This window comes from Phascolarctos cinereus, unplaced genomic scaffold (genome assembly GCF_003287225.1).
Source record: "Phascolarctos cinereus isolate Bilbo 61053 unplaced genomic scaffold, phaCin_HiC Scaffold_2;HRSCAF=192, whole genome shotgun sequence".
Taxonomy (NCBI): Eukaryota; Metazoa; Chordata; class Mammalia; order Diprotodontia; family Phascolarctidae; genus Phascolarctos; species Phascolarctos cinereus.
In genome coordinates, this window is record NW_027555625.1 from 137,571,371 (window position 1) to 137,582,846 (window position 11,476).

Below are 11,476 nucleotides of genomic sequence, written 5' to 3' on the forward strand. Positions count from 1 at the left end.
TAGTTTCTACCTTTATAGCATCTCTCATACATACTGCCTTCTCTCCTCTGACATTGCCACCACCCTGGAGTGGGCCTGTATCTCCTCATGCTTGTACTGTTCTAATAGCCTGCAGATTGGTCTCTCTACCTCAATTCTCTTCTAACTCCTGTCCCTTCTCCACTCAGCTCTCAAAAGATTTTCCAGAAACACAGGCATAATCCTTTCCCCCCTTTTCAGTAAGCTCCAGTGGCTTCCTAGTACCTCCCAGATCAAATGTAAAATTCTCTGTTTGGCTTTTAAAGCTCTTCACAACCTGACCTTTTCCTCCCTTTCCAGTCTTCTTACATCTTATTCCCCTCCACATACTCTGTGATTCAATAACACTGGCCTCTTTGCTATTCTTCACCCAAGACACTCCCATCTCCCAACTCCATGTATTTTTACTGGCTGTCCCCCATGTCTAGAACTTTCTATCTCCTTCAAGTCTCAGCTAATATCCTGTCTTCTAGAAGAGCCCTTTCCTGGTCTTCCTTCAAGTTTCGGCTAATATCCTGTCTTCTAGAAGAGCCCTTTCCTGGTCTTCCTTCAAGTCTCAGCTAATATCCTGTCTTCTAGAAGAGGCCATTTCTGGTCTTCCTTAAGCTATGGCCTTTGCCTTGAGATTCTCTCCACTTTATCCCAGATACATCTTGCTTGTTGCTAGCTGTTTGCATGTTGTCTCTCCCATTAGACTCTGAGTTCCTTGAGATCAGGGACTGCGTTTGCCTTTCTTTTTATCTTAGCATGGTGCCTGGCACATAGTAGGAGCTTAATAAATGCTTGTTGACTTGATTTGACTCAAGCCTGAAAAGTAATTAGGTATGAAGTTCAAAGTTTTGTAAAGATGTCATATTTATAAGGAATTTACTTGTAATGAGAATTTCCCTGTGAGGAGAGAAGCTTGCTTAAGAGCTATTGTTTTTATACTCTTATATTTAATGAGTAGTTAATGTAATGATGAGTTTCCTTATAATGAAAGGTGCTTTTACAAATAAAATAACCACATAGTAATTGCTTGTTGAATGTATAGATAAATGAATCGGCATCAATGAACTTTAAGAATTGGAAGAAATTGGAGACCTTCAGAGGTCATCAAGTTCTGCTCTCACGTTTTGCTTATGATAAAGTTGAAGCCTATTTAGTCTTGCGGTCATGTAGCTATGATCTTTCTGGTACCAACTACCTGTAGGCGGTTGCTGCCAATTTGATGGAGTCAAGTCCTCATTGGCTATTCAACCTTGATGTCGTTAAAATGCTGTTGATCATAACTGTATAGGGTTATGTGTGATATATTAATGGTTATTCTCCTGTGGATTTTCCATCTTTTTTCCCCTACCCTCAGAAATCTCGCTATGAGATGTACGTGAATCTTCTGAAAGAAGGCGGAAAGAAGCTGTTGGGTGGCAGCGATAGTGATGGGATGGGACTGAAGAAATCCCACTCAAGCCCATCCTTGAACCAGGAGGCCTCTCCGGTCAGTGCCAAGGTCAAGCGCAACGTCTCCGAAAGGAAGGACTACAGACCAGAAACACCCAGCATTAAGCAGAAGGTTACTTAGAATCCATTGGAGTACAGGAAGCACTGGTCATGCAGCAAAATATTGTTTTTCAAGATCTTTCTGATAATCTGTGGTTCATAAAAACAATACCAACAAATGATTCTGTGACTACATGGTGCATTAGTAACCCTTTTTCTATAGCCTATTTTTGGTGGTTGTTGTTGTTTTCTGTACATATTGCCAAGGGTTGCTTTTGCTCCCTACTCCCTTTGCTTTAAGAATTTGCCATTGGCCAACTGATGCACCTTGTTTTGCGAGGGGAAGGGAAACGCTGTTTCCCAATGAACGATGCGATCCTTCCCCTTGGATTTTCTCCTGTTTGCACACTGCTCTCTTGTTTTATGTATTCCTCAAGTCAGCTGTTACACTTTAAGAAAAAAAAAGTAATCCATTGTAAAAGACTTAACTGGATGAGCCTTGTAGCTTAGCTGGAGTTCATCTCTAAGTCTGGAATTAGTAGAAGTCTTTGTAAATGAAACCTTGCACAGTCACAGAAGTGGAACTGACCACTGGTAGAAGTTAGGGGAAGGGCTCTGACACTGGGAATGCGAATTTCCCAACATGATGCAGCCTCGAGCACATTTTAGCACTTAGCAAGTTGTGAACCTTGCCCATAGCAGGGGAGTAGAATGAGAAGACTGCAGGGATTGTTAGTCCTAGACAACTCATGTTAGCTTACTTGAAACACCAATTCCATTGAGAAGTAGAGGAAAGCAGAGTGAAGTCATTTTGCCCAGTGAAGATTAAGGGAAGATTCATTCCAAGTTAATTTTGTTTGCCCAAGAAGGGCAGGCATATTAGCCATTGAGGAGCTATGTTCATAGTTCCAGTTTTCATCTCCAGGGGAAAGGAACATAACTCCTGCTGGATCTGAGAAGGAACTTGGGATTCTGCACTGTCTGGTTATAGCCTTTCATACTGGCATTGGGTTCTTTCTTAGGGTATGTAGATATTTGGTTATTTCTTGGCTGTGTGAACATGGAGGCAGGAGGGAGGTTTCCTTGCCCCCATGTCCAACAAAGTATTGTTGCAAATTACTCTTTATTTTCTTAGGTTTACACAGAGAAATGAACAAAACAAGGAAAACAACTTTACAAAATAGACAGTTCTCAAGGGTCTTGAATGGTACCCTGTGTTAATAACCTGAAAATATATATATATATACACATATAGTGAAATCTAGGTCAGTAGCTGCTGGAAATCTGGTGGTTGCATATGGGCAACCGCTCTTTGCTCAGTTCATTATTTTGGTTCCTTTCACAGGAAAGAGATGACCAGACCACTTAGCTCACTACTACTGTAGCCCCAACACCCCTTTCTCTATACTTGGGGTGTCAACAAAGGAAATTCTCCCCTTCTAGAGCACTCATTGAGGTCTTCTCATGCAATTAGTGAGACGTCTTTTGGCCTCCTGAGTCTTCATGTGGTAATCACTTTGGCATTCAGGGGAAGATAAGCACAAGAAAGGGAGACTTGTAGAGAAAGAAAACAAGAGGGAGACTTTGGCCACCATCAAGAAGGAATCTCCCCACCCCTATTTGAGCAGTATAGTCACAACAAATAAAGTTGGTCACCTTGAATCATATGTACTTTGACCAAAGAATTAAATGCTATGCAAGGGTGGCATCATTCTAAGAAATGAGAAAGAATTAGCTTTAAAAACCAAAACAATCTCTTTTGAAAACAGAATTAACCTTTAGAACTTTATAAATCTTTAATCATAGTGGGCTATTTATTAAAATGTAACTTCTCTCATATATGAAAACAAACTGAATGTTTATTTGATGCCTTGGGGGACAGGAGAGGGGAAGAATCTCATATTTCTGAGGTCATAGCTTCTCATGTCACAGGTCAGATTTTTTTACAAAAGCCCTGTAACTGACCCGTTAAATGGATCACTTTTTTTTTTCCTGAAAGGTCCAGAAACTGAGCAAAAATGAGGTTGGATTGTATAGTTGTGTGGCCCAGAGTATTTTGCTTTTTGTAGCTGCTCTAGAATCTACAGGCCTCCGTGAGATAGGAAGATCCTCCCCACTCCCACCCCCCTGGACAAACACTCTTTCCATTTGGATTTCCAGCCTATTGTCTGCCTCCGTCTTTGTCCTAGAGGTACCTGCAGTAACTGAACTCATAAACTGCTCTGCTTGTGCTTCAATGTTTGTATGCATTCAATGTGTATGTCTTTGTATATTGTGTGTTTATGTGCATTTTGTGTGCTTACAACATGAGATACCCATTAAATGGTACCTTGCCTACAGTATTACTGGTGTTTAGACTAATCCTAGAAATATTTGGCTAGCCTCACATGAGTAAGGCATTATTTCCATTGCCTTCTTCATGGAAGTCTTTTTTTACTTCTGGTTATGCTGATGAGTTATTCATCTGGATTAGAAGGTTATACTTTTATATTTTAAGCTGCTGTGTACTATGTTTATATAGGTTTGTTTTTAAAATAGTGAATATGAAAATTGCTGTTGTGACCTAGGGTCACCACTCACCCCTGTAACAATGCCAGTCCGTCATTAGGTATTGGACTAGGAGCTCCTCTCCTCCTTTCCCTTCCAACCCTTGATTAATACATGTCACATCTGAGTCTATAGGAAGCAACCTTCACAGAGTTACAATGAGACTAGCTTAGACCATCTGAGGAGCTAAGGCAGTGCTTCCCACTCATGGAAGTCTCTTTCCTTTGACATCTGGTCAAGGAAGATGAAACAAGGTTCTATGCAGACTTCCTTTCTTCCTGCTGCTTACTTCAAGGTACTGAAGAACTCTTTTTTCCTTCTTTTTTTTCCTTTTTCAATGAGGTACTTCACAAACCCCTCCCTGTGGCTTCTCAACCCCCTACCTCACCTTCCATGAGCCGAAGGCATGGCAGATGGGCCTGAGTTTCTCTGACCTGTGGCAGACCTTTTTAAGTCAAGATGCCCTTGACTTAAAACCAATCCATTGTTGTTTAAATTAGAGGAAAGTCTTGCTACTAGTGTGTCCCTGTTTTAATAGTGTCATTGCTGAATTTGACCAATATTATGAATGTTTCACATATAAAAATACATGAGTTTCTTCAGAGTTGGGGTTACCATCTAACATGCAGAGTTCTAGAAGAATGTTTTATTGGGAATTTGGGTGTTTTGATCCCACCTCACAGATTTTCTTGGGATTTTGTGTTTAAGAAAACAACCTCACCTTAGAAGGTTCTAATTTAGCTTAGCCACCCAGTATTTCTATCCATTTTCTTATATCTTAATGCCAACAGTTTGGGTGCATCTGGAGTGACAGAATAATGCAGGATATATTTTCATTTTTCTTATGCCATTAGGAGTGCTTATCAATAGGCTAGTGCCATTCAAAAGAGCACTGGGCTTCTCAGGCTCTGAAAGTGGTGAAGGTCGGTCAGTGATTGGTCAGGGGCTTCTGGTACTATACAGCATAGATAAAACTGATTGACCTGCCCTATGTGGTGAGTACCGTCCCTGGGCTTTCTAATCTTTGGACAATCCAGGAGGCTAAGAACTACTCAGGAATGACCTGAGGGAAACAACTGTAAATGGAGAACGTAGCCTCCCCTGAGTGGACGGAGCAAAAGCTGACTTCCTCAGCTGGGGCTTCACTTGGTTGGACCAATGCAATGTGGCTCTGTATTCAGGGAATGGGAAGAGGTGCTAGGCAGAAGTAGGAGGTCAATGAGAAAGGGGCCCCTCATTACTGCTCAGAAGAAATGATGCTCGGCCTTTGCTCTGGAAACAGATACCAAGTTGGTGGTGCCAGTGAATAATTCACACAACGCTCACCTGTGACCTCTGACTTTTCCTTTTTGGCTTAGTTGAGAGGTTCAAAGCTGCACCTTGAAAAAAAATACCTTACTGCCAAGTCTAGGGTTTCAGTTTGCTTGTTTGTTTGTTTGTTTTTTTAAAATTCCTTTAGCAATCTTTTTTTTTTTAATTCACCACTGAAATCCTCATTCTACTGGATAGCCAAGAATAGGTCTGAAATGCTGTAGCTTTGTTTCCACTTTGAAATTGCTGTGGGTTGACTTAGGCCAATTGCCTGGGACCTTGGCAAAATACATACCACTTTTCTTTTAACTTGGGCACTGAGTCAGTTTAATCGTCAAATGCCAGGAATATTTCTCAACCTCTAAAACCCACACTATAATGAGAGCACAGAAGAGATTCCTTACAGTAATCAAAAATAAAGTTTGTATCTCGTGGTGCTATATTGGACTTAAATAGTTCTTCCTTTCCCTTCATGGGATTCCAAGTCACTTGAGCAGAAAATCATCCCAAGTCAGCTCTGAAGCTAAAGGAGCCCCATTGCTCATAAATCTTGCTCCAAAGTTGCCAGCTTCCCTTAAGTAGGGCCAAACTGCTTATCTGCCTGAGAGTTTGTGATTCCCTTTCCTCTCGCTTTTTAAAGGTCAGACACCAGCACATCACCAGAAGGGACTCTTGGAGGCCTGACTGCTGATGTACAAAAATAGGGAAAAGCAACAAAGGACAGCTTTCTGATTCCTTCTCAGTTCCAGACACCCCCTTTTTCAATCTCTCTCTCTCTCTCTCTCTCTCTCTCTCTCTCTCTCTCTCTCTCTCTCTCTCTCTCTCTCTCTCTCTCTCTCTCTCTCCTCTCTCTCTCTCTCCCTCTCTCTCTGTCTCTCTCTGTCTCTGTCTCTGTCTCTGTCTCTCTCTCTCTCTCTCTCCTCTCTCTCTCTCTCTCTCTCTTCTCTTTCATTCTTTCTCTGGCTACACCTTCAGTAGAGTGGTGGACTGGTGAATTTTTAGGTCCTCCTATACCTACAATATCCATGACCTATTTGGATGATCTTAGGATAGCACTCTGGCCCATTGCATGCTGGGAGTTGGTCCTCATGGAGAGAATTTCAGTGAATACTTGAACCTGCATGACAGATTGTAGACTTGAATGCAACAGTAAGATAGTATTACAATATGTGTAACTATACTTATAATAGGGTTTCTTAAGTCTCTCTGGTTCATTCATGATAATTTAAGTGTGTCTGCAGTAACATAAAGATTCTTACAGATAATGTGTCATGCCACAGAAAAGGCTATCTGCCATCCCTTAAGTATATGTGTGTATGTGTGTTTGCGTTTTTGTGTATATATATGTATATATGAATATACTTGTATGCATATGCATCACTGTGTGGTTTGCATATCAATATATGGTACATGTAAACATCAGAAAGATTTTAAATTTTATTTTCTCAACCAGTGTGATGTAAAAAAAAGCCTCATAGGATTGCTTATATAGTTCAGCCATTAAGAGTGTATAGTAGCATTGTTTTATTAATCTAGAATCCAAATGATATTTTGATTAAATGGTTTTTAATTGAAAAATTCTTATGTTACAATTTAATCTGAATTTCAAAATCTCTAGGGCAAAATGTCTAGCTACAGTATGATAGTTTTGTGGAACTAGTTTCATATATATGTATACATATATACATATATACACATATATACATATATACATATATATATGTATGTATGTATACATATATGCACACTAAGAGGAGAGCTCATAGTGATTTGAAAAGTACAGGGGAATAAAGGAAAAGAAAAACAGGAGGCAGCCTGTCTAGTCTAGTCTTGAGTATTTACAAAAATTAAAAATGGGAAAAAAATAGACATCAGATCAAGTAGTTAGTTTTGATTGGGCTTATTACAACGTGTGATTATTTGAAGCACACCTTCTTTATTGCTGTAATTAGTCCAGGAGAACGGAGATTTTCAGAAACACTAGAGAGGCTGATACAGTGTTATTTACATATTCGTGTATATTTCACAGTGGATAAGCCTAGTGCTGCTCCATACCCTCTGAAGTGTCAAGTATCACAAACATGGCACCTGCATGGTTGGGACCTTGCCAAGGCAGGATGCCGTGTTCTTAGATTCAGAACTCTTAGAAATTAGAACTTCTTCAGGAAAATCTTGTTGCAGGCAAAGGCATTTTAGAACAGGCTATGGACTCAGTTAAATAGCTAATATTTTTGTACTTCAGTATCACTGTTTTTCTGCCTCTCCCCAAAGATGAGCCACTGCCTTAGTTGTCTGAGCTTACCGCCTGTCTTATAGTGTAGAAATATATAACCAGAGACTCAGATCTATTAACTAGCATGTTGGATGTTTTTAAAGCAGTGACTGAGAGTGTGTATGTGTGCGTGCATGTGCATATAGTTCGAATGCAGTGTCAGGCTTGTTTGCAGATACACTGCCCAAAGTTCCTTGCTTCTGTTTCTGAGAAGTAGGGGTCTAGGAGGGCAGAATAATTTCACAGCTCTGAACAGAAGCAGTATGGTCAGTTGTTTTAGTTGTTTGTGTTCACTCTGTAGTCTCAAACTTTTTTTTTTTTTTGGCAACTTATTATGTTGCTTCATTCATTTTAAAATTTAGGTGGATTGGCTCTGTGACCAGTTAGCAGAGCTGTAGTTCTGCACTATGGGTATATTTCATTTCTGGAATTGCAGAGATTTATATAAACATCCATTCAGTTCACAAATGACATAAGAGGAGTAGTTAGTGGAAATGTTTCTCTTTATGCCTTAAGCCTTTACAATGACAGGACTTTTGGGAAAGCCATGAAGTTTTGGTTTAGTTTTATTTGTTTTTTTTTAAATGCCAAGTAACCACTGGGCCTATGTATAAATATTAATTTTCTGTGTTGGTTTTAAAATTCCTGTTAGGATAATTGGAATTTTTAAATCTAAAGAAACAAGAAGATTTGACCAAACTGAAGCGTGGGTGAATTGAAACATTTCCCATTTGGCATATATGTTATAGTTAATAATTCTAAGTTCCTTGCCTTACAGAGGCAAAGTACCAGTTTCCCACACACTTAAAGGGTATAGGAAAGAAAAAGGTTTACACATATTTGGGACCTTCAGCAGACATACACATGTGTACACACACACATACACATCCTTACACACATACATGCACACACTGTGAATGGTCTGAATTATGCAAACCCAACTTTATAAGGCTGAGAGATTCACAGTGTTCAAAAGACATGGTGAACAAGGGTCCAAGAACTGAAATATAGAAGTATTTACCCAAGGTTTAGTAGTAATTTTGGCTCTTATATTTTGACTTGCACTTTTTACTGATCAATAACTATGCGTGTGCACACAGACAGATCCTTTCATATGGTACCACTGAGTTAGAGTTTTGGGTAAGGCATTAATGAAGCTCCCCAGTAACTCACAGCAGCCAGGGGAAGCTCTAGAAGACTTCTTTCCTGGGAAGGAAGTGCTGTTATGACCAAGCACCTCTTGGGGCAAAGAGTAAACATGCAGGGAAGGGAGAGACGAATCTGTTCCAGAAAAGATAACGTTAGTTTATCCACTCCCTCTTTCATCTCAGAGCAGTGAAAATAATGATCAAATTGAAAAGTAGTTGGGCATTCATAGGAAAAAAAAATGCACTTTTTTTTGGTCAATGATGAAGATAAGAATGGAGGTTGGGAAGGACATTAATGAAGGTACATTTTCCTTTGCAAGGTAGAATAGAAATTCTAAATAACTGCTCTATTAAAAAAACACCCAGCCTCTATTCCTGGAAATGTTACTTTGTGAAGAGAATTTTGGAAGTATGACTTTTTCTTTTTGATTTTCCCACCAGCTCCTGAACGTTCATGGGTGGTATTTTCCTTCCAGAGAAGTAAGACTTTGAGGTAGACTCCAATTAAGACTGCCATCACCTAAATTGAGATGTTCTTCTCCTCTTTAGCCCTATAATGCCCCTGGAGTTTCAGAGCATTTTACTGTGTGCCAGACTACAACAATGGAGGTCGCTGCCCCTCGTCTTTTCAACTGTTTCTAGCCTTCTTCACTGAGCAACACATATGGATTTCCAAAGCTGATTGCTTTACCTTGGGAATTCAGCTAGACACCAGCTGGCGAGAGTGAGAGGCACTCCCCAGTGTGGCTGACTGAGGTCAGTGAAATCCAGTCAATCTTGACATTGATCTCAAAGTCACATTTAATGCACATGAAATGACATAGCATATTTAACTCTGACACTGGGGACAGAAGCTCTTTGTGCATCCTAGAAATGAAATAGAAAAAGACCCAATTTATATTTCATTTCTGTGGGTAGGGCCAGAGAGGCCCTTAAAACACTCTTGCTCACTGGTGTTGCTCAGTCCAAAAAGAGGTTCAGAGTGAGGATGGCACCCTCCTGTCCAAAAAGCATCCTTTTTCTGCCTCATGTTTTAGAAACCTCTTTCTAGAGCAGTGGTTGAGAGTTCCAGCAATGATCCAAGCTGAGAACCTCTATCAACGGCATACAATTTATGCTGTGGTTTAGGCAGAGTTATCTTTTAATGAATCTTGAAAAAAAAATAATTTTTCCATGTTGTTAATTGGGCTACACTCATTGTGACTCAAAAGTAGCTGGCAGAACAATGCAACATATTTTTCCAGGGAACTGGTGGGAAAAGGCAAAGTTTTAGAAGTAATCTTTTTCTCAAGCTGAGAGAAGTGGCTAATCCCCCTCCATCTTTGAATTTTTCTCCACCCAATATTTCAATTTCATCTCAGCCCCCAGTGCCATATGTCCCCAGCAAATGGTGAGTGGAATTAGTGGCAGCACAGCGGTCTACTCCAGAAGCATTCTCAAACTCAACCAAGCTAGGGATACCACACCATGTCCTGCCTGCCAACACCACCACCCACCTGGTACAGGAAAGGTCATTTCCTGGTAAATTAAGGCATTCGTATGATGGTCCTGTTTTGACTCAAATGAGGCTTAGTGCAGATATGGTGAAAGTGTTTAAAGAATATTTTAAAAATTAAGTTTACATTTTATAATTGCTTTATTTTTCATTAAGATAGCTGTATATAAATATCGCCCTCGCTCATTGTTGTTAAAGTAAACTTAAAAGTATGTAGACAGTGAGTTACCTGACATGTATAGAATCTGTGATATATGGAGTACATTTCTCTATTGCGTAAATGTTTATGATTAGAACTGTTCCTCTGTGTTTTTATAGGTTGCGGATAATTTGTCGCTTTATGACGACAAAGTTTATTGCATTCAAATGATTTTTATGTAATAGAAATCATGCAAACTAGTGAAGGATTTAAAATATGTATATGATATATGTACAAACTTTAGAAAGAAATAAATCCAATGTATTTCAACCTCTTTAGTTTCCTGTCATGTCCCTTTTCTGGGATGAGTTGGGTGGAGGTGTGGGGGTGGGGATGTGGATCTTTCGGTTGATTGGTTTTCAAATATTCCTTCAGCCTTCCAAATAAATAGTCTGGTCACCTAGAAAGTTCAGTCAGGCTGATTGAAATGCCTGGTGAACTAAACACACGTGTCTTTCTATTGGCTTCTGTGAAGGTTTGTGTTTAACGTTATATGTTGGCATCTATATATAAAGGATGTATGTACATATCCAAAGGAACCACCATCTTCTTTAAGGCTATGCAATGGGAGGGGTAGGGGGAAGAGGGACGGTTAGGCCTCTGAGAAACCCTCAAAGAAGAGAGTGTTTGCCTCAGAGAGAAATCAAGAGTAACTCAGAGTCCCTTGAGATGCCCTGTTTTAAGCCTGTTGCTATCTAGGGCCCATCCCCTATGAATTTCACTTTACATGAGATTCAGAGACATTTCTTTATTTCCCTTCATTACTACACTGTGGCTCAGCTCTGGAATGAAGAAGAGGGTGACCAACATGTTAAGAGGACTGAGATATATGTTATGCAAGGATAGGTTAAAGGAATTGAAGATGATTGGTTTGGAAAAGAGAAAATTTAGAAGTGAAATAGAATCACAGAATCTCAGAATTGGAAGGGACTTTAGAAGTCATCCAGTCCAACCAATAAATAAAAATGTTCTCTACATCATACTCAACAAACGGCCATCCACAGCTT

The 11,476-nt window shown here is 39.8% G+C and overlaps 1 protein-coding gene across 8 annotated transcripts in view; it reads left to right on the forward strand.

Moving 5' to 3' along the window:
- The window catches only part of PSD3 (pleckstrin and Sec7 domain containing 3), a 607,844-nt gene extending 597,101 nt beyond the window's left edge, over positions 1-10,743 (forward strand). For all 8 annotated transcript variants that reach the window (XM_020969583.2, XM_020969586.2, XM_078149618.1 and 5 more), the window contains one exon: positions 1,364-10,743. In XM_020969583.2, coding sequence (XP_020825242.1) covers positions 1,364-1,579 — 216 coding nt within the window. In that variant the 3' untranslated portion in view covers positions 1,580-10,743. The remainder of the gene's footprint in view (positions 1-1,363) is intronic.
- Positions 10,744-11,476: the final 733 nt, after the last annotated feature.